This window comes from Thamnophis sirtalis, unplaced genomic scaffold (assembly GCF_051295495.1).
Source record: "Thamnophis sirtalis isolate CommonGarterSnake01/CBP01778 unplaced genomic scaffold, rThaSir2_p1.2 scaffold_7, whole genome shotgun sequence".
Classification (NCBI taxonomy): Eukaryota; Metazoa; Chordata; class Lepidosauria; order Squamata; family Natricidae; genus Thamnophis; species Thamnophis sirtalis.
In genome coordinates this window covers 56,613,956-56,637,949 of record NW_028261387.1, presented here as the reverse complement: position 1 = coordinate 56,637,949, position 23,994 = coordinate 56,613,956, and the positions used below count along the sequence as shown (strand labels likewise).

The following is a 23,994-nucleotide window of genomic DNA, read 5'->3' as shown; positions in this document are numbered from 1 at the left end:
ACTGAGCAAATGAAAAACATGGAACACATTTTCATCTATTCAAAGACATTTTATAAAGTTTTTTCCACTCTAGCAAACAGTGGTGAATCACAATGCCTCTGACCCCAATTTTTTAAGCACTAATATATGCTATCAATTTTTTCTTTTCTATATTTGACAGAATTAAAATAGAATTATTTTTACATAATAATTGAAATTTTACAGAATATTATCCAAAAGGTTATGAGGTGGATTTCATTCCATATTATACTTAAAATATGTGGGAGCTCTCTTTAGAGTCAAGGCAAATCATATTGTGAGTAAAGATTTAATAGAAATGTCTATGTGTCATGCTGGAATTATTTATAAAACTTGAGTGTTATTATATCTTTTTACCATATCAGGTTGGTGTTGGTTGTATTAATAACAGTATTCTAACATTCTGGTTTCATCTGGCAGGCTTGTTGAAAAATGCAAATCTTGTCACTTGAACTCAAAACATTTGGATGGTTGGATGTTCCCGGTTCAGCCAAACTGGTAATGGTGGCGGCAAGAGGCTTCGCCCACCTGCCCGGACACTTCTGTGCATGCACAGAAGTGTCACGCGCACGACAGAGCATGCACGCACAAGCGATCCAGTAGTAAAACCAGTACAAACCCACCACTGCCCTGTATAGTATTGTTCAACTGGTTTATGTGATGAAAAACATGAGAACTTTCTGCAGCCACTCCTCATCTTCAAAGCATTCAACAAAATCTGGCCTGCCATTTTCTTGAAAGTATACTTGTAATATGTCTTTCAGCTCATACCCTCTATTGAAACTCTTTCTCTGCTAAGTCACCACATTTCTGTACATAGCAGGTGAGATTATCTGTCCTGGACAATGAGAAAATATAATTTATATGTGCTCTCAAGGTTCCATATGTTAGCGGTACATTTGGTGTGGTAATGTTTTTTTCTTTTAATTCAGAAAATTGTACACATGTACATAATCAAAGCATCATCTGTATAAAAACCATAGCCTTCATTTTTTACAAATCTACTGAACCTTTGTTGATATATTGATAAGTGTTTTCTTTCCAGCTGATGTTAATAGATATTTCACACTAATTGGATTTTGGAAGTCCTTTGCTACTTGTATTTTGACATGCTTTTGCAATATTTGTGTCTAGCAAAGTTTGTTTTGTTTAATTGGATCAGCTGCTCACCTCACTATTCCTCATGATATAATATTTGTTTTATTTGGCTTGCTTTAAAACCCTAATTTTCTTTATAACCTAAAAGCTTATTTATGGCACTGCAAAGGCTGGTCGATCTACCATGTATTTAAATATCCATGCCATGGGGATCTAGGCTTATCACAAATATTTTATTGATTGAATTAGAGATGCAGTTCATCTTGGTTAGATTGCTTACTGTATTTTTTTTCCAGATCCAGATGCTGATGCTACCACGATTCAGCAAGTGAGCAATTACATCCTGTCCCTTAATCTTCCAATTGACACTGGCACAATTCTCAGGAAAATCACTGAGATTCAGAATTTGATTGCTAAGCTGCAATGTCCTGATAGTATCATTGCCCAAACTGCTGGAGACATAGCTAAGGCCAAACAGCTTCAGCAGGAAGCTGAAGAAGCCAGGTAATATTCATTTCTTTTTCAGTTAAATTTATATTTTGCTTTCCATTCAGGAGATTAAATTAGTATACATAGTATTTCATTCTCCAATTTGGGACCAAGAGTTTGATAGCTTTGGAGAAGAGGAAAATAAATTCATTGTTAAAGTGATATTTGACATAAGCTTATTTATAGTATCATTTAGAAGTTCTTTTTGAAAAAGTATATAATTTTAAAATTTGGGGAAATCCTATGTACAAAAAATGTCTTCTGGAACTTTCATTAAGTAATTGTTCCTGTGTATTTTGGGCGGTAGTTTAATATGAAACCCATAAGTTCCTTTAACTGGATCATTTATCCTTCTTGATTATGTATTATATTAATTAAATTGAAACATATAGTATGTTGTTGTTAGTTGCGAAGTCATGTCTGACTCATCATGACCCCATGGACAATGTTCCTCCAGGCCTTCCTGTCCTCTACCATCCTCTGGAATCCATTTAAGCTCACACCTACTGCTTCAGTGACTCCATCCAGCCAATTCATAGTTCACCATAGTTCAAAGGCCTCAATTCTTTGGCACCCAGCCTTTCTTAGTGGAAAATCTTACTTTCAGATTACATCTTTTCCTGACTGCTGCCTAGGTTTTGTAGATTGCAAAAATTATATATTAATACTATTTTAATGGTCCTAAAACTTTTATCTCTCCTTTTTTGGAAGCTGTAATGTTATGCTGCTTTTTTATTGCATGTGTTCATATTCTGTTCACTAGGTCATCATTATATATTACTTATAAATGACATCTTTTTGAAAAGAAAATAACACTTTTTTATTTCTTTACCATAATATTTTCTTAGGAACCAGGCCAGTACTATTGAGGGCAATGTGGATGATGTGCTGCAGAAATTGAAACAAGGAGAAATAGCACTTCAAGAAGCTGAACTTACCATTCAGGACTCTGCTTTCCCCCTCCAAAATATTCAAAATCGCCTTGAAGAAGTAAGTGATTTGTGCTTAGATTCTGACATTGAACATCTAAGTTCACTCTAAACCAGCCTGCTCTCCTTTCATATTGATAAACCTCCATTGTTTCCTCGAATAGTGGTCCCCATAGCTGATTACTTTATTACCTTAATAGAATATTCCTTGTTTATGTACCCAGTATTTTTTTTCAGGGATTCTTATAAAATTTCTAAAAAAGTTTCATTTTTGGAATGTTCAGATCCAGACTATCCTTACTCCAGCTCAGGAGAATGTGCGGGACATCACTAATCAACTGGATAGTTTCACTGAGACGCTTGTCCAGTTACAGCACAAGGCAAGCCAGAATCAGTTATTGGCTGCAGATGCCCAGCAACAAGCAACAGAAGCCCATGCACAAGCAAAAACCACTCAGCAGGTATAGAAATAGGGAATTACTTTAGTGGGTTGCATGCTTTAAGCTACAGTATTGCTCAGCAGCCTTTGGGAAAAATACTTGCTAAATGTTCTGATCTCCTGTCTCAGTTTAGCCATGAGACTTGTCAATGACATTGGCTATTCACTCTAATACAAAAGTCCCCAAACTTCTTAGGCCAATAGTCCCTTTTGCATTTTTTAGAACATACTCTGTACACTCCCAGAAAATGGCCATCACAGAGTCACATGACCAATCATGTCGTACCCATTCAGCCAAGGACAAACTCTGAAATTACTTCTTACTATCTGTCTCACACTTCATTTTATTTGTTCTTCAGTACAATGACAATCTGCCTTGCCAAGATTTGTTTAATTATAGGCTTAAACAAGAATATTGAAGATATTCAATATTGATATTGAAGAACAAACAGAATTTGTTCATTACAATTATAATTTAACGTGATTCTCTAACATGACATCCTTGGATAACAATGTGCCACCAAGTCGTCTTCTTTTCTGCTTGCTAGATTCCATGTCCTACCTGAAATTATTTTAATTACAAAAGAAGGAAAGATAACACGTAGCAAGGGAAATTAAGAGTCTTTGGCTTCTCATTATTTCCAGTCGTACCCAGAGAATATCATAGGTCCCAGATAAATTATTTGCAAATAAAAATGGTTAATGACAAGGGTATTTGGCTTATCAAACGTTGTTTGATTATATTCAATAAAACAATTGATTATTGAAGAACAAACAAAACTTGTTCAATGTAGTTGTCATCTTTATATAAAAGAGGCATGAATTTGGCTTGGGAATATGAGGGGGGAAAAAAACTCTTCAAAGTGGACAAACTGGAAAATATCACAGTGAAAAGAAGGCGTGTTCTGTGAAGCCAGGAGAAATCAGAAAACTATTGTGAAAAAGAATTGCCACTTTTTGAAGAAAAAAAGGAATAGGCAAAAGGGAAAAGCAGTGTTTAGTAATCTGACACACTTATAAATGGAACACTGATTAAGTAGAATGCTATCTAACATCATATGGTGTCAGGTTTGAAGATTTGGAGTTGGGAATTCTGATGTTATCTACTCAACATATCCATTGGAAGTTTGACTAGTTCTCATTTTCCTCTCCCCTCCCCCACCCCAGGTATTTGAACAATTGAATGGCAAATACATGGACCTGAAGATGCGAATGGGACAAGGGTCAAATTTAGGCATCCAAGGTGACAGAATTCAAAGTGCCCATACAGAGGCCAACACATTGTTGAATGAAGCATTGAATATGATGGCCAAAATGTCTGGTAAGGATTACCTGCATGGCAACTCTCCAAATCAGAAATAACCTCACAACTCTTATCTTCATTGCCTTGGCATTCCATACAGGATTGCAAATTTTTAAAATAATATCAAGGTTGATAAATTAACAATTGAAATATATTTAATATTGCAGAATTTCATGCATAATAATTTCATGTAATCAATTTCATACCAAGTATATGCTAAACATGGATGTACTTTTCACATTTAAATCTGGATACATCATTTCTAGGCTACTGTAAGGATTTTATAGAGAGACAGAGATGAAAAGCTTTTATAGTGATCCTGTGAGGCATTTCAGCTTGCCCTTTTAATGGGATGGACATTCAGAAAGAATATAAATACTGTGTTATATGCCAATCACAGATTTGTTCCATAATAATGGCTTGCCAAGTCAGTCTTTTGATGTTCTATTTGGATACTTCAGTTTAAAGCTTTCAGTTCTAATAACTTTGCTCAATATGTTTTGGGAAGCAGCCAGGGTGTAGACAAAATTCTCTGACTCCTGTGGCAGGTGTAGTATGAATAACTAAGTGGCTCAAAGCCAGAGATATTATTTTTTAAAAGAAGCACTACTATTTCCATTGATAAAGCTGTACCTCTAATGAATGTCTTTCATTGAAGGTGCCTTTCAGAACCAAAGATTTAGCAGCTGGCTGATGAGAAGCAGTTACTATTGCTCAGCGTTGGTTGAATGCAGTGAGGAATGTTGATATTACAAAATAGGCCACCAGACAATTTCTCATGCAAAACATGATGAGAATACATTAACCAGTGCTGGCTGACGTCAATGTCCACATTCATTTGGTCCTACCAGAAGGAGATGAGAGTTTTTCAGACAAAAGGCAAAACTGGTTTTGGATGCTATGTGACAGACACCAGTTCCTTAATGTTGGGTCATGTTCTGCCAATCATTTAGGGAAGCTGAATGAATTTCTTTATAGCTATTGTTATGGGCAAGAAAAATATGGTATCTAGATGGAAATAGTGCTAGGGATAATTACTTTGCTTCATAAAACAACAGATAATGCTATGTAGAGGATTTACTATATAAATACTTATAATAAATTGGTTGAGTAATCTGAGTTTATCTAGATGTTAATGGCAAGATTAATACTAGACCAGCAATCAGGAAGTAAACAATATCCCAATCAAGGAACTACCAACTCAAACAAATAAGCTAACCATAAATAACAGCCTAATCAAGGAACCACCAAGAACACTCCCATGAACATTGACAAGGCAAGCCAATAATATATAAAAAGAGAGCAAACCCTACTCCTTTCTTGCACTGATGGCATTACCTAGTTTGGTAATGAAATGTCTAAGAGAAAACAACCAAGCTCAGCGAAACCCAAGGATCCCACAGTTCAACCCTGAGTTGCAAATATTCTGTTCTGTGATGTTCTTCTTTTGCTTAATTTAGTTTGACCAATTCTACTGATATTTGCTTGAGCAAAATTCAGCAAAATCAGAAAGCTAAGCAGGGTATCCTATTCATAGAATTTTACCATATTTCAAACCAATATCAGTAGAATTGTTCTCATTTAACATTCAATACAGGATAGTTAGGAACTGAGGTGGTGGAACGGATCTACAAAGATTAAGAGGGAGGGGCAAACATGTGCAGCCCATAGTTTTTGCATATGAGGTGTCTTATTAGATTGAACAGATATTGCATGAAAAAATACATGTTAAAAGATATTATAGAAAAACAGAACCGGCTGAATGATCACCTATATAGCGTTGTAATGAATTAAAGAGGAAAAGTAGTTTATTTGCATCTAACTTATTTCTGTTTCATTCCTCAGCTTTAGAAACAGAACTACAGGAGAGTAACAGTGCCTTCATCCTCAAGTCAGCCAAGCTGGAAGGCCTGGAAAAAAAAGTGGAATCAATTCGTGATCATATCAGTCAACGAGTTGCATATTATTCCAGTTGCACAGATTAAAACAGTTTCTTCTCCTTTCCTGATGAATCCTTTCCTCTTCCTAATTTATCAAGATTGCTTTCTTCATATGTGCAAAAAAAACCCAAACATTTCCATCTTTTATTTTAAAAAGCTAGCTTTGAAATATTGCTATTGCTATAGGTTAAGCTTTAGGGGGGGAAAACCCAGAAATGCGTGTACTAATTTATTTGCTCTAGCATTCCAAGACACCTTTATATTTAAAATTAATCTCTTGAATTCAAATGTTGCTGATAGCATTTTTTTTTTAAAAAAATGGAAGATGTACTTTTGCATGAGTTCTATCCAAGCAGTATCTGGATTTAAGCAAGATTAAGAAAGCAATATAAATGAACAATGGTGTCTGTTTCTTAGATTTCATAGCCCAGACTTTTTTATCTTTTTATCCACCACTAATTCTTTTTACAAATACAAAACAGCTTTTTGCAGATAAACCACAGTTCATTTAGTGACCATTCAAACTTACAATGGCACAAAAACAATGATTTATGACCGTTTTTCACAGTTACGACTGTTGCAGCAGTCCCATGGTCACGTGATCAAAATTTAAATACTTGGCAACTGGTTCATGTTTATGACCATTGCAGTGATCTGGTATCATGTCATCTCCTTGTGGGACCTTCTGAAATGCAAAGTCAATGGGGAAGCCAGATTCACTTAACAACCGGGTTACTAAATGTACTAACTGCAGTGATTCACTTAACATCTGGGGCAAGAAAGGTCATAAAATGGGACAAAACTTGCTTAACAAATGACTCACTTAACAACAGAAATTCTGGGCTCCATTGTGTAAGTTGGGGAACTACTTGTACGGCCAGAAACAAATCTGAGACTGAGAGATTGGTGACCTACATTAGTCCATCAATAAATAACTGTCAGGCATTTAAGAACCGACAAACTTTATTGAACAATGTATATTACATGTGCAATTCCAGAACTGACAAGCAAAAATTAATGAATGAAGTAGAGACGGTGCCCCCTTCCTTCCTGTGGAATCAACTCATGCAAACAGTGCTGGAAGAAATAGCAGTGCCAACAAGCATTCTTAGCAAATTGCTTCCGTATCATGAATTAAAGGGCCACAAGCAAGCCAGCATGGGATATTTTCTGCTTCAACCAACTGGTCTAATGGACTCAACACAAAAACAACACTGTACCCCTTGCAACTGCTCTTTAGTCTACTGAACAAGCACAGATGTACAAACATGAATCCCCACCCTCCCGATAAAGAGTTTGATCATGTTTACCCACTGATTACAGAACCTTTCTTTTAAGAATTGTTTCCCAGTTTATATGAAACAACCCTCTAATATTTCAAAATAGTTGAACCATATGAACTCTTCAGTTCTATGGATGTGCTTTATAGAAAGTATCTGCTGTGGGCATCTAGGAACACAGTCCTCCATGGCATTGTTCAAGACAGGCCTTCCCTTTCTGCTTGGTTGATATTTGATGGTCAGTTTTCAATAGGAATATCAAGCAGCCCTTCTGAAAAGAGAGGAGAAAAATAGAAATCATGTGATCTGCATTTTATTGGGAAAAAAGTTTTCCAGGAAATCTTGGTTTCTTTTGAAAAAAAAAAGATTTGTTGAGATTTATTGTTCTTACCTAGTTGTGGTGAAGAAAGTAACTTGGCAAAAACTACTATATAGTTTTATGCACAATATAATAATTTCCAACCGAAAATTGTTTTCTGTCTGTTTTCATTTTCTTATAAAAACTAAATTAATTATAAGAATTGCTATACTTATTTATACTGTTATTAAAATGATAACTATAAAGTCTCATAAAAATCAGGTTTTTTTAACTTGTATTTATTTTATTGAGTTATAGAAGAGCATACAATAACATCAATAAAAATTACTATTGTTTCAGTGAAATCTATAAAAGATATCTAAAATCTAGTGTTGCTATTACAATATATTAAAATAGTAAATCTATATATAAACAATCTTAATATTGAGACTATAAACTATGTGATGAAAACAATATATAATATAAAATATAATCATATAATGGAAAATTTAACAATTTGTTAATTCACGGTAGCTGTCTGGAACAAGGCATATCCTAGATAATTTTATGGTCAGTAATGGAATGTAGCAAGCTGGATTTCAAGAAGGCAAGGGGTGTATTCCAGAGAAAAAAGAGACAATTCAGTCCAGATATTTTGTGTGAGAGAAAGAGGGTGAAGACTACTCCTCCCTAATATTTCTCAGAGTATACAACAGTAATGCAGACAGTAGTGTTTAGTCTGGTAAGATTCTGTCTATAGTTGTGGAAACAATAAAGAACTCAGCTTGGAAGAAATATATACAATACACATTTCTGCAAAAAGATACATGGTCTCAGGCAGTGGTGGGTTCCAGCAGAGATTACTGCTGGTTTGCTCAGGGGTGTGCCGTTCGTGTGCATATGCATAACAACTAAAATTGCACTGTGCATATGCAGAAACAAAAAACAAGATGGCACCTATGGTTCTGCCAAGAAAACTGATTTGGGGGTGTGGCAGGCTTGGGTCATTGCTGGTTCCAGCGGCCCAGGTTGCCAAGCAACTACCAGTTTGGCCGAACCAGGCCGAATTGGTAGAAACCCACCACATTGGTCTCAGGGTATCTGTAAAACAAGCTGCTCATTGAAGTTTGTTTTTTCGTGCCTCCCTACTTGGCCAGCTTGGGCAAAGTAGTCCTGGCATCTCCATAGTGAAGGCTGGGGTACACACCTTTCTATGAACAAAACTGCTGACATAATTGGGGGATCATGAAATCGTGGCAATATTTAAATGCTTCACTATTCTTTGCTAGAAAAGTGAACATGAATTGTACACATATACATACCTGTAAAGGTATATGTTTTATACATATAGTAGGTTTTTTTCCAATCACATTACCAAGCAAACACCAGTTTGACCACTGCCAAAATAGGTGTGATTAGTGGCTTTTACTGGAACAAGGACTTCTGAGTTGAAGTGACTGAGTTTGAAAGAGAAAGAGAAAATTGAAAGGAAAACAAAGCAAAAACTGTTGTTTGCAATTAGTGTAAGATGCATTACATACACACATACACACACTATACATACATACATACATACATACATACATACATACATACATACATACATATATATACACACACACACACACAAACACACACACATATATATATGTGTGTGTGTGTGTGTGTGTGTCTTTGTACAATATACATATATCTGTATATTGTACAAAGGCTTGGAAAGATGATGTAAACTGCCATCAACTTCATATGATGCATATCTGTTCTGCTCAGTGGAATTCAACAGGATTAATGCAGTACAAGTGGAGTTATCTGACTTTCTATTCTGAATGTTCTTCCACTATGCATGCAGTGATACTATATGTGCACTGCAAAGGTTTCACATTATGGAGGAAGATGACAATGTATATTCAGACCATGCTTCTTCCACCTGACCTTTTCATGTAGACAGATAAAATCATAATACAACTGTCATTGAATTGATCAATGCAATCATAGAGCTTTTTATGGTTATGAGATATGCCAATCCGCATAGTTCATTTTATACTATGCTTTCAGATTCAATTGATAAGTTACCTTCCATAAACTCTAGCTACTATTTAATGACCAGAGATTTTCATTCTAAAAATAATTGGACGATAATGATGTTCCTTATTTTTCATTATTAAATATTGTATTGTTATACAAGATTATTATTATTCATTTATTTACTACAACAGTTGTTTCTCTTATTGTTATATCATAAGTTCCCTTTTTTGAACAAGTAGAATAAAGGAAATTTACGCATTTCAAAATAAGTGAAATAGAAATTGCTAGTTCCCTAATCCTTATTTATTTATTTATTTATTTATTTATTTATTTATTTATTTATTTATTTATTTATTTATTTATTTATTTATTTATTTATTTCCCATCTTCCTCAAAGAGGGATTTTTGCCTTTTATCTCCACCTTTCCTGATGCCACATTACTTACACCAACTTTCTCAATTGTTCACCAAATGTTCAAATCCGCTGATACCCCAATTACTACACTATCTAGATAGTGAAGCCTCCAATTGGAAATAGCAGATTGGGAAAGCTACTGAAATCTCTACTTGGCAATTCGAAACTTAGTTTGACCATCCCAAAGGACACTTACTGTGTCTTGGCATCTCTTTTTATGAGTACTGCTTCTGAGCAAAAAGTCGCCTTCACTTTGTCTCGCGTCCCACCTTCTGGAGTACAGCTAACTGAAGGTCTGCTTGGATGGCTCTGGCTGTCTGTTGTAGTTACAGAAGTCATATGGACTGATGTGCTCCCCGGGTTATCTAAATATTTGCTTTCTGTCTTCTTGGCATGTAGGCCATGAAGATCTGAAGTATTCTGATAGGATATTACAGGGATCAAATTTTTGGTTTCTTGACTTGATTGTTCCTTATAAGTAATGGATGATGTATTAGGCGTTGATGTAATTTGTACTTGCACTTGGCTTTTGACATTGTCCTCTGCATGATGACCATTCATGTGCAGTTTCTTCATATGATGGACCACAGCTGCAGCATTGAAGGCTTGCTAGTAAAGGAGAAGATGAACAGATTTATGAGAATTATATACCATAATTTCTCTATAAAACCAGAATAAAGAATGCTATGTTCATAAGCTGCTGCTGAAAATTTACCTAGGGAGATTTACCTGGAAACACACCTCAAGTTCTTGTGAAGAGCTGAGGTGGCACAGTGGGTAGGGTGCAGTACTGCAGCCACTTCAGCTGACTACTAGTTCTGCAGTTCGGCTGTTCAAATCTCAGCCTTCCATCCTGCTGAGGTGGGTAAAATGAGGACCCAGATTGTGGGGGCAATATGCCAACTCTGTAAACCGCTTAGAGAGGGCTGAAAGCCCTATGAAGCGGTATATAAGTCTAACTGCTATTGCTATTGCTATCTCACTAGTACTCCATTTACTATAGGTAAAAAGTAACAAGGAAACTTAGCTGTTACTGTATTTATATAAATATGGTATGAATGCTTGAGAATGGAGTACAATAAAACAAAAGTAGACAAACCACGGAACACAAACTATAAGCAGCTTTATACTTATTTTTGTCTGACCCTTTCGAAACTTTTGAAATTTGGCCAATGTAATTCAGATCTATATTTTATTCTTGTTACACCTCTTGTGGAAGAGTGTCTTAACAGGAATTTGACATGGAATTTGAATCTGGCATGGCGCAGCTAAAACAGATTTTCCACTATTCTCAAGATGAAAAAATGGTCTTAAAAGTACTCTATGGGATCTGTTGAAGTCATCATGACATCAAAATGCTCCCTGATGCCCTGGCAATTAAAATAATTTTTTACAAAATTGTAAGTCAGTTACAAAATATTTTTGTCTGCCCCTGCAAACAAACATTTACAAAAATGCTTGGAATACAATTTTATGCAAGCTTGTCTGAGATCAAATGATCCTATGTTCAACTTACTTCCTAGTAAGTGCTTCTAAAACTTTCTTACCTTATTTTTTGGAGTATAAGATGCACCAAGATTTTGAAGAGGCAAATTTTAAAAAAAGTTTTTGCACTCTGCAAACCTCTCAAAAACAGCCTGTTTTTTGTGAAAACAGGCCCATTTTTGTCAAAAAAGAGCATGCATAGCCTTTAGGAGGCTTATAGAGTGTTCCTGGGCAGTGGGGGAGGGGGGCAAAAATGAGCAAAACCAGCCAATTGTTTGTCATTTTTGCCCTGTCCAGCCCCCAGGAGCACTCTGGAAGCCTCCTAAAGGCTATGCACGGCCAATTTTGCAAAGGGGGCAGGGTTTTGAGAGGCCAAAAATGCTGTATTCAGTGTATAAGATGCACCCTGATTTTCACCCTCTTTTATAAGGGAAAAAGGTGTGTCTTATACTCTGAAAAATACGATATATCTCTTATCTCTATCAATCCTCAAATCCAAATGACTCTGGGTAAGTCACAATACATTAAAGAAATAATACGTAATAAGAACTCTCTCCCCAAAAAACTAACCTTAAAAAGGAGAAAAGCACCCAATGGTCTCCCACCCACCTATTTCTGCAGTCTAAATTTTGCAATTAAGATGTCATAATTTGAGAGATGGATCTTTTGAAATTGAAAGAGCCTTTTCTATTTGTTACCCTTTATATAAAAGGTAAAGGTCAGGTCATGTCCAACTCTAGGAGGCGGTGCTGATCTTTATTTCTTGGCAGAAGAAGCCAGCATTGTCTGACCACATGGCAAAAGTGCACAGAGTTATCTTCCCACCAATAGTGATACCTATTAATTTACTCACATTTGCATGCTTTTGAACAGATAGTTGAGTAGGAGCTGGAGCAAAGAACAGGAGTTCACCCTATTGCACAGTGCTTGGGCCTTGAACTTGGCCTGCCAGCTTTCCAGCTGACAAGCTGAGCATCTGTAACCACTGAGCCATTGTGTCCCCACCCTTTATTTAATCTTTTACATAACAACCCCTTATACAACCCCTTATACAACCCCTTATACAACCCCTTATACAACCCTTCATACAACCCTTTATATAACAAATTGCCAAATATTTCTGTATCCACTAAGGAAATTCATTTTATACTTTGAACCATATGACACACCCAAAATTATATTAAATGCTCAGCTATCTGAGCAATATTATTTTATGAGACACCCAAAATTATATTAAATGCTCAGCTATCTGAGCAATATTATTTTATGAGACTTTTGGAATGAGAGGTCTAATGGAAATTTTATCTCCATGCTCCATGATAGAAGAGCACCAGTGCATAAAATGTCAGGACAACAACATCAAGTTACTTACCTTCCACCTGCTTTTTGCAAAGTTTTTTTGGATCTGTACACTGACAGATGGATAGATGTCACAGTAGAGAGCTGTGTTTCCATCAATCCTGCAGATGAAGTAAGAGGAGAACAGGCATGTAGACAGATGGTGTTTGTGAGTGATACATATTGCATTCTTGTAACTTCTAGCTAGACATCTTTCTATGTGCGAATGGTTTGGGTTTGTCTCAAAAAGGTACTTTAGCATAGGCAACATAATTTTGCAGAGATGTATTGTACTTAATAAGGTGAATTGTATCACCTTGAAGCCTTCACCTGCATTTCCCGGAATCAGCAGAGATTTTTGCATGCACTATTGGAAGATAGGGAAAGCTCAAGTGTAAGGCGAAGTAAAATAAGTGGGTATTTTGATGTTATAGTAAACTGTTCTACTTTGTAAAACTGCATCATTCAAAGCATTGCTAAAGTGATTATCCCTTTGAAGCTTTGCACAGTTCAAAGGACGGTTACTATGCCAGATGCAAGGTTTTCCCCCCAAGGTTTTTGATTTTGTATAGGCTGACTCTTCCAGAACTGTTTAATAGAATAGAATAGAGCTAGCTGGAAGGGACGTTGAAGGTCTTCTAGTCCAGGCACCTGTTTAAACAGGGCAACCTATACCACTTCAGACAAGTGTCTGTCTAGCCTCTTCTTAAAAACCTCCAGTGATGGAGCACCCATAATTTCTGGTCCACTGGTTAATTGTCCTCACTATTAGGAAGTTTCTCCTTAATTCCAGATTGCTTCTCTCTTTGATTAGTTTAAGCCAAGATTCTAAGATTATAAAGGGGTATTAACACTTCATGTGATCTTGATTCTATCCCTCTATTAATGCAGTCTAGGATTGCATTGGCTTTTTTGGTGGCTGCAGCACACTGCTGTCTCATATTTAAGTGATTGTCCAGTAGGATTCCTAGATCCCTTTAACAGTTACTGCTGTTGAGCCAGATATTCTATACCTGTGCATTTGATTTTTCTTGCTTAAGTGTAAAACCATTTTTTTTCACCATTGAATTTCATTTTGTTAGCTAGAACCCAATGTTCAAGTCTGTCAAGATCCTTTTGGATCTTGAGCCTGTCTTCTGGTGTGTTAGCTATTTCTGCCAACTTGGTGTTGTCTGAAATTTGATGAGTTCTCCTTCTATCCCCTAATATAAATCATTATTAAGGATTTTGAAGAGTCCTGTGGCTAAGTCAGAACCTTGGGATATGCCACTACATACTTCCCTCCGTGTAAATGTAGTTCCATTGAGGATGACATGTTGAGTGCAGTTTATCAGCCTGTTATAAATCCATCTGATAGTGATGCTGTCTATCTGACATTTTTCTAATTTACCAAGAATTAGTATGCTATGATCTACTTTGTCAAATACCTTATTGAAATCTAAGTATACTTTGTCCATGGCATTTTTCTGCTCCACTAATTTAATTACTTTGTCAAAGGATACAGTAAGATTTGTTTGGCATGTTCTCTGTTTGACAAATCCATGTTGGCTTCTGGTTATGACTTCTAGATGTTGCTTGATTATCTTTTCCAGGATCTTCCCAAGTATAGTTGTCAGGCTGATTGGTCCATGGTTTCCTGGATCCACCCCCACCCCCCTTTGACAAAGTAATTAAATTAGTGGAGCAGAAAAATGCCAGTGGAGCAGAAAAATGCCTTTGAAGATAGGAACCATGTTAGCTCTTTTCCATTTCTCTGGTAGTTCTCCATTGCTTCAGGATTTTGGTTCCAAGATTTTGGTTCCAAGATCATGTCTGCCAGTTCCTTCAGAACTCTGGGTTGTAAATTATCTGGTCCTAGTGATTTGAACTTGTCTAGGATGAACAGGCATTGTATTACCATTTTCTTACCTAATTTAATTTGAATTCTTAGTGTGTTTTTTATGGTTCTGTTTTTGGTAGGTGGGCTATTTTTTTCCCTTTGGTGAAGACAGTTGCAAAAAAATCAATTAAGTAGTTCTTTCTCCCTGCTTTTCTTCTTGCTGCCCATCACTCTTTTGTTATCTTCTCCCATTATTGGATTGTTTCCTTGACCTTTTCCTTGTTTTTTACATGTTGAAAAAACTTTATTTATTTCTTGCAAGCCTTAGTTCATTATGTGGTTTCTGCTTAGATTTTTTAATTGTCTTTTCCCATGATATTGTGCTGGATTGGGCTTTTATAATAACATTTTTTTAGAGTTCCCATAGCTTCTTGAGTTATTTTGCCCTTTAAGATTTTCATCCATGGTATCCTTCCAGAGCTCTCATTAAGTTTGCTGAAATCAGCTCTTTTGAAGTCTAAGACACCTAAAGTCTAAAGCACATAATAGCATCCTGTGCACATTGTCCTCCATACTAATTAATTCAAACAAAAATATCAGAGAAGTCAATTATATTTTATGATCCACTGCTAATTCCATGTGAATACAATTACAAACTTTCTCACTGTATCACAGAATTGCACTTTTTTAAATAAAAAAATGCAATAGCAATCATCTCACCAGGGATGCCTGAGGGCTTTCTCACAGGTAAATCTCTTATTTGGATCCTTCTCGAGTAAATGAGAAATGAAATCTTTGGCTGTTTAAAAGGAATAAAAAGAGATGGAAACAGAGAAAGAGGCTTTAGCACAAAAGCCAGAAGCCAAAACTAATCTGCCAGAGCATTAGGTTTGAGTAATAGGGATCAAACTGATGACATGCACCTCTAGCCAATAGAAAAAGATGGCAATGAGTTCCAAAACGTGTGTATATTATTAGAATCTTCTTTACCAAATTGTTTCTTCTAAAAAGAGGGCATATTTAAGATTCATGGTATCAATTAGTTTTCAATTATTCAAGCAAAATCTAATAGAAACAAGGAGACATCTGATAATAATCAACATGATTAACTGTGCTGCAGGTTCTGAAAGAACATCTGCACCTTCAAATGCTTCAATGGGATACAGCATCACAGAACATCTTGCACATGCTTGCAACAGCTTTTGTCCCCTGCTTAGCCACGCGCAGACACATCTATCAAAACCATGGCAGAGCAGTTCCAGGAATCAGAGCAGTTTCCCCAAATCATTAAACACATACTTTAAAAAAGCCCTTGACTATTCAATAGTTGCCTAATTACGGTGTATACGCATCTTTAGGCACAATTCTAGCAGATTTTTTTCCCCAGGCTTAAAAATACCTGATTCAGAGATATCATCCCAAAATGGAGAGTCAAATTCGTAGTATCCTTCTCTGATCTTCTCAAACAATTTTGACTCAGTTTCTTCATAGAAAGGAGGGTATCCACACAGGCTAAATTAAATTGGAAAAGAGAGAGAAAAAGACACAAGAGGTTTATATTCATTTTCTATGCAAATTCAAAAAGATTGATCAGTAGACATATACCTAATATAAGGCAATTTTGAACTACACATAGCTCATTGTAGCTATAATCCAAAATTATAAAAGAGGATGGGAGGTTCCAGGAGTTCATACTGGATGTCAGTTGCTAATGGAACAGGCAAGTTTCTACCCAAACATAATTATGCTCCAGAAAAGAAAGAACATTGTCTTTTGAATAACATCTATAAAGCCTGTATAAATGGCATCTTAGTATTAAGCCAGGTTCGTTGTTCATCATAAATTAGAGTATATCCTTGGAACAGATATCTTCAAATTAATGACTTCATGTTTTATTGGGTTATTTTCATCTAGACAGAATTGATGGAAGTACAGTTTACAGAGTCAGCCTGTTGCCTCCAACAATCTGGGTCCTCTTTTTACTCACCTCATAAGGATGGAAGGCTGAGTGAACCTTGAGCGTGGTGAGATTTGAACTGCCAAAAACTCTCAGCCAGGGAAAGTTGACATTCTTGTGAAAGAAGAGAGAGAGAGGGAGAGAGAGAGAGAAAGAGAGAGAGAGAGAGAGAGAGATAGATAGAGAGAGAGAGAGAGAGAGAGAGAGAGAGAGAGAGAAAGAAAGAAAGAAAGAAAGAAAGAAAGAAAGAAAGAAAGAAAGAAAGACCAAACAGTGTTCTTTAACCTTCCTTCCTGGCCCTTTCTGTTCATATTTGATCTTGATGTAATTGCTATAAACAGTTAACTTGATTAGTTCATCAAATTAACAAAGTTTATGACAGGCATCTATGCACATTCCTGATACATTGTCTGCTGACAGTTTCTTAGATTGCATAATTCTCTGCCAAGGTTATTTGAGTGCTGTCACTATGCAGACATAAACAAAACAAAGAAATAAATAGGCCAAGGAGAGATTAGTCTGTCTGTTTGTCTGTCTCTCTCTCCCACATCCATCTATAAATATTTGTAATATAATGGATTATAAATGGAAGAACGAGTTTCATCTAGTGGTTAAGATATCAGGCTGGAAACTAGGAAACCCAGAGTTCTAATCCAGCCTTAGGCATGAAAGCCAACTTGGGAGAGTTTGGGCCAGCCACTTCCCTCAACCTATAATGCCAGGCTCAGCGACCAAGCTAGTTATTAAGTTCCTATTGTTACTGATGGATCGACAATTGTTTGAGCCAGAAAATAGCAGACCTTACACAAAAATGCTAGGAAGGAAAATATGATTTGTAAATAGAATATACACAAGTTCATCTCGTTTATAGTGAAGGAGCAATTTATAATAAAACTTTTTTTATAGAAGGAAACCTTCCAAAATTCCTATATTTGGAATCAGTTTTTTAAAAAAAAAATCATCATAGAGTTCAACAACCAGAAAAAAATATGACATATAGGAACCACAACAACATAGTATTAGCCAAAGACCTGAACATGTACAGTAGATAGGTCTTCAGTTCGTATTGAAAATGTACAGAGCTACACAATAAACTTGGGAAAATGGGGGTTGGATGAGGAATTCCATTGTTGTAATACATATGCCAAGAATACGTTGTCTCAGGTTGTAGTAGCAACACTACAAAGACATCACATAAGACAGAATATGCCCTATTAGAAATCCAGCTTCTAAACATTATTTAAAAATTATGGTAGATTCTGGCTTGATATAGAAACAACCACTGTTGGTCTTGACATTTAGTAACCAGCATTTTGCAGCAGGCACAGATTTAAGAATAGACCTAATAAGACTAACTTATAATAATTTCAGCCTTGAGGTTACCAGCACATAAATTGCTCTGCCTGGACAATTCCCAATCCAGAAATAGCCATAATTGGTGAATCAATGGTAGTGGAAAAGGCAGTGACGTGCGGTAAGGTTTATGGCTGGTGAGGCAGCAATTTTTTTAGACTTGTGGACTTCAACTCCCAGAATTCCACAGCCAGGCATGCTCAGTTCTGATTTAAAGCGACATCATTTGTTTTTCTTCTTTGCTAAATAAGTTTCCATCTTTCTTTTTTCTTTTTCTTCTCCCTTCTCCTCTTTCCTCCCTCTCTCCCTCCCTCCCCCCCTCAAACACACACACACACACATACACACACACACACACACATACACACACACAAACACACACACACAAGCTGCTCTTGCCTGCCATCATGAAAAGAAAAAAAATGTAAAAGGAAAAAGGCAATAGCTGAGGTCAGGCTGAGCTAGTTGCTGCCAGAGTCACCATGGATGACTCTGCTTAACTGTTTAAAAAAGCTTCTAAAAAAGCACCCTCTACAGGAGGCAGCAGGAGGACTCATCTACGTCAGGAATTTTTTGACTTTTAACCCTTGCTTAACTCTGCTTGAGTGATCATAAAACACCAGACAAGATGAGGCACGTTGTTCTCCTGCCTCTTCCTGTAGAGGGCACTTTTTTGAGGCTTTTTTAAACAGTTACGCACTAAGCAGAGTCATCCATGGTGACTCTGGCAGCAACTAGCTCAGCCTGACCTCAGCTCTTGCCTTTTTCCTTTTACATTTTTTTTCTTTTCATGATGACAGTGGTGAGACTCTGCCTCTCCTGCCTCCCTTGACTGCACGTCCCTGGGAAAAGGTGTTTCTCACACCCCAAGATATCATAAACTTTATAAAACTTGTTACAAAAACATGCAACCAAGTAGAAGATACTAAAATGCAGTGAAGAGTAATTATTGTTTTCTTTTTACTCTGAATAGGCCACTATGGGTTAATGCTTCTTTTCTACTTTTTATCTGGGTTTAGCATATTGTTAATATATATTTTCTAGGGACTACATAAGGTTTTTGAAGGACATTAGCAAGTTTGTTGTAATTAACAGATTATCTTACAGGATGTAGGTAATAACTCCAATTGACCAGCAATCCACAGCTTTACTGTATGGCTTTTGTTCTAACACTTCTGGAGCTGCAGTGAACAAACAACAAAACCCAAATTACCAGTGATATGACCAAATGATCTTTGAAAAAATAATCAATTCTGTATTATCTCAAGAATTCTTTCGGTGTAGCAAAAACAAAGAAAAATAGCATGCTTGACACAAGCAATGACACACTATTTATTCTGGAAGGCTGAGGAGTATAATATAGGATACACACATATATATCACAGACTAGCTGAATAGAATGTAGGCAATATTATATTTGTTAAAATTGTAATATATTGACATAGCCCTACATAGTCTATATTCTTCATATCTCTTATAGCTCCTGAATAAGTTTTGTTTTAATCAGTATACCATAGCATAGCTTCAATTCTATGGATAAATACTGAGACTGATTTAAAAGTGGACAAAGGAAAAGACTTTTTATTAAAAAACCTGACTGATGTGTTAATAATAAAAAAGAATATACAAATAAATTCTAGAGCATTGTTTAAAGAGATTAAAGATCATGGCTGTTCAAAGTAAAAGGAAGGAACAGAAAATTGATTTATTTGATCAAAGTTAAAATAGATCTTGTTATTTCTTGTATCCCTTAATGGGCTTTTGCTGACATCAGGAATGAAATGATGGGACTTTATGCATTTATTCATAGATAAGAGATGAGATATTAAAAGAAAATATCATTTGTTGTATTATTAAAAAGGTGATATTTAATAAAATTGTTCATACTTGTGATGAAAAGGGGAGTCTTTAATGTATTTATTTTCTGTTTCTTTACTATATTATTTTTTCTTTTCTACTTTTCTTTCTAACTTCTTTTTTCTGCACTTTCTATTTTTTCCTCTTTTTTATTTTCTTTTTTAGTTTGTTTTAGTTTTTATTGTTGTGAATTGTAATTTTTAATAAAACTTCAATTTAAAAATTATTTCCATGTTCTTATTTACCAACATATCCTGGAGTTCCACATGCTGTAGACATGATGCCATTCTGTTCCATTTTAGACAAACCAAAATCTGTTATCATAATTTTGGAGTCCTCTTCTGGAGTTAAGTAGAGTAAATTTTCAGGCTATGGATAAGAAGGTGAAAATTAATTACCTGAATACACGTGGTCCCCAGCCTACAACCATTAATTTAGGGACTGTTCAAAGTAATGGCACTAAAAAAAGTGATTTATGGCCATTTTCCACACGCATGACAGCTGCAGCATTCCCATGGTCATGGGATCAGAATTTGAATGCTTGGTACCTAACATGTATTTATGATGGTTGCAGTGGCCCAGGATCATGTGATCACGTTTTGCAACCTTCCAACAAGCAAAGTCAATGGGGAATCCAGATTCATTTAACAACTGTGTTACTTACTCTGATTCACTTAATAATTGTGGGAAGAAAGGTTGTAAAATGGGGCAAAACTCACTTAACAATGGAAATGTTGGACTTAATTGTGGTCATAAGTTGAGGACTACCTGTAATATTGTTTGGTAGATAAGATTGCTGTAATGAATCTAAATAGGGATGTCAAAGTTGCATCATCACATTGTCATCATGTGACATATCGTGACTTTCCTCCACTTCGCTAAAACGGGGGTGGGCATGGTCAGTACATGATGCATCCAGCCCACGGGCCATGAATTTGAAACACTTGATCTAGATGTACCAAGAGCAGAGTACACAATTTTAATTTGTTGTGCATATAGTTGGTTTGAAGTTGGGGAATAAAAAGTGCAATAAATGTATTTTGTTTAGAAAAGAATAATATAAGACACATTATTCTCATGCCCATATTCTTCCCAGCTCTGCATATTAGGAGGCAGGTGAGATTTAAAAAGCCACTGCAAATTAATGGATACTTGGATGACTTGTACGGTAGGTAAAATACACCAATATCTGAATATACATCATTAAAGAAAAATACCTTTAGATCTCGATGTACTATCCCATTTTCATGAAGATAATGTACTGCTTCTAGGACTTGCTGAATTACAATACTAGCATCCTTTTCAGTGTAAACACCTCGTTCTAAAATACGGTCAAATAATTCTCCTCCAGACACTCTGTGCAAGAAAATTTAGTTTGGATTACATGCTGATGTAGAGAGAATCTTATTGGTTTCACTTCTCTATGATCCATTTCCTATGTTAATTTCATTTTTCTAACTTACATATGAAGTCAAAACATAAATAAGCACATTAAATTTTAATGCTCAACTTCACCACTAAACATTTTGAGGCCTCAGTTAGAAATAAACTGTGAGTGCTGCCCTTTGGATCTGCAAAGAAAAATGGATTGCTTATAATACAGGACAAGACATATTAAACACAGTTAAGCCTTAGACTAGGCAATGCTTGTGCCTGTCTCCAAATGAGTAGGATCTGTTTTCATTGAATCTGGCATATAAAGAAGTTCCTTCTTGCCTGATGTAATTTACTAGCATATAATTAGCAGGAAATATCTTCATTAGATGAATTTACTTCCAATTCATCATTGAATACAGAGTCTGGTTTATTGCTGACAAGGAGACCTATTTTCCCTTTTAAATGCTCAGCATACAAAAGTTAGATATTTTCTCATTAATTTGTTCCCCTTCTGAATGTGAGTGAAATGGTACTTTTGTTTAGGGTCCATCTGTCTGCTTTGTAGAAATCCTCCCACTCATGGATGTTATGTTGCATAATTCTTAACATGCACTATTGGCCACCCTTTTTAGTAATCAGATACCACGTTCTTCTAATTTTTCTTCTAAATCTTGATGGGGCTTGTAGGAGGTTGGTGTGGCTGGGAATGACACAAGAAATAAGATTCAGCTGCAATGGAAGGAAAGAGGCAGAAAGGGATACCCACAGACATTCCCAACAACTCTCCAAACCATAACACATAAAAAATGAGGTACTTGCTGATTATTTCCCATTCAAGCAGCTGCCTGGTTCAAAGCTCAAAGTTCCCTTTACCAGCATTGCCAAGTGGGCAGAATCTGAGAGCAGCACCCCCAGACAAAAAAGTCTGGTGCCATTTGGGTGAAGTCTTACCCGGGCTAGGTGAACTGGCCAGGTTAGTCTCAGACTCCTGGCTGGGTTGCCAAATTGTTATAAGTATATGAGATCCCAATCCAAGTCCGGGTTGTGCAAGAACAAATCAGAATAAAATGGGAACATGCTACTTGAAAAGGAAAATTTTCATTTGAGACGTAAACCATTGAAGGTAGAGTACAAGTTTGGGGTACAGAAACTGGAAATATTTATATGAGACATATGAGACATAGTCTTTTATTGTGTGTATATGTGTGCGTGAGTGTGAATGTGCCTTCTGTAATATTTATACTTTGCTGAATGTGTAGATCTGTTCCCCTTTAATGTGCGCCTATGTGTTAACTTTGGTACTACCTCGGTATACCCAGGGAAACTCTGTATTGTGTAAAGTTTTTGTCCGTATGCTATTATTTGCTCAGATTAATTAGTTTAGCCTGGTCAGTAATTATCAGAGAAAGAAGTTGATTAGTGATTTTAGCAACATGATTTTCTAGTTTTGGTTACCTGTGGGTCATGAAAACGATCAAAAAGCGGGTCAGAGACAGTGTAGGGATAATCTAATTTTAATATAAAATACTTTTATACTGTTATTAACAGTATTTTCTTTATTCTTTACAACACCTAAACAAACTATTATAAAAGAAGAAGCTGCTCACATGGCTTTATATATTTGGGGCAATACATTTTAGAACCATCCCAACCAGGAAAATATTGTTTATTTACCACAAGCAAGATTGGTTAAACTTGCAACTAGATTGCAAAAAGCTTGAATATATTATGAAATTCCAAGATTTCCCTTGAATTCATTTTGGAAGAACAGTTTGAACCCCTTGGGTGGAAAAGATAGAGAGGGAGAGAATCTTCAACTGCTTGAGTTTTTCTGGTGCTTTAAAGTCAAGCGTAGGAAGAACAAGTAGTAAGTGTACAATAAAAAATTGAATTAATAAACAATAAATAAAATAAAGCGATTAAAAAGAATCCCAAGAAAGAAAAAGAAAAAGCAGTACCCCTCAGATCTTTTATCTGTTAGACTAATGATAGAACCTAAGAAATTAAGGGCAAAAATAATCAGATCAACAATATAAAATAGTCTAATTCATTAGAAACCTTTTATTTTAAATTACTATAATAGTATTTTACATTTTTGCAGCTTTATCTTACACAATTGAAGTTATATTTAAGTATTGTACATTATTGACTGTTTAATGACACTTTCTACAACCAAGTGTGACCCAGATGTGTTCAGCTATGATTCTCAAAAGCTACTGACTCTTCTCTGGGAGAATTGTGTAACATTTGTTTCTTACATAATGTATATGTTGATACTTACAGTTGCATTACCAGATAATAGTGAGTTGTGCTTTCATAAATGTCTTCAAGTGTTACTATGTTGTCATGCTTTATTCTGCAACCAAAAACAGAATGCAATATGTATCTGATGGAATAAGAGGTCATTAAAAAGCAAGGTAACATTCACTCCACTTTTGTGCCAGATGGTTTTTAATTAAGATTGAACTCTGGTACTTTCATTTAAGGAACAAACAGGTATTTCAGTTTCTAATAACAAGAAATCCATTTCCCCCACTACTGTTTGCCATACACTCATGGAAAGAAAAGAAGAAG

At 35.8% G+C, this 23,994-nt stretch overlaps 2 protein-coding genes across 2 annotated transcripts in view; one reads left to right on the top strand and one right to left on the bottom strand.

The window, feature by feature from the left end:
• LAMB3 (laminin subunit beta 3) overlaps positions 1–8,071 on the top strand; it is a 59,859-nt gene extending 51,788 nt beyond the window's left edge. The window contains exons 20-24 of the mRNA XM_087720125.1: positions 1,413–1,620; positions 2,454–2,595; positions 2,819–2,995; positions 4,141–4,294; positions 6,122–8,071. Coding sequence (XP_087576251.1) covers positions 1,413–1,620; positions 2,454–2,595; positions 2,819–2,995; positions 4,141–4,294; positions 6,122–6,261 — 821 coding nt within the window. The 3' untranslated portion in view covers positions 6,262–8,071. The remainder of the gene's footprint in view (positions 1–1,412; positions 1,621–2,453; positions 2,596–2,818; positions 2,996–4,140; positions 4,295–6,121) is intronic.
• CAMK1G (calcium/calmodulin dependent protein kinase IG) overlaps positions 7,260–23,994 on the bottom strand; it is a 38,103-nt gene continuing 21,368 nt past the window's right edge. The window contains exons 4-13 of the mRNA XM_014054735.2: positions 23,702–23,776; positions 21,261–21,399; positions 20,289–20,412; positions 19,292–19,367; positions 16,276–16,388; positions 15,597–15,675; positions 13,092–13,179; positions 10,431–10,843; positions 9,117–9,251; positions 7,260–7,767 (exon numbers count right to left, since the gene is read on the bottom strand). Coding sequence (XP_013910210.2) covers positions 9,161–9,251; positions 10,431–10,843; positions 13,092–13,179; positions 15,597–15,675; positions 16,276–16,388; positions 19,292–19,367; positions 20,289–20,412; positions 21,261–21,399; positions 23,702–23,776 — 1,198 coding nt within the window. The 3' untranslated portion in view covers positions 7,260–7,767; positions 9,117–9,160. The remainder of the gene's footprint in view (positions 7,768–9,116; positions 9,252–10,430; positions 10,844–13,091; positions 13,180–15,596; positions 15,676–16,275; positions 16,389–19,291; positions 19,368–20,288; positions 20,413–21,260; positions 21,400–23,701; positions 23,777–23,994) is intronic.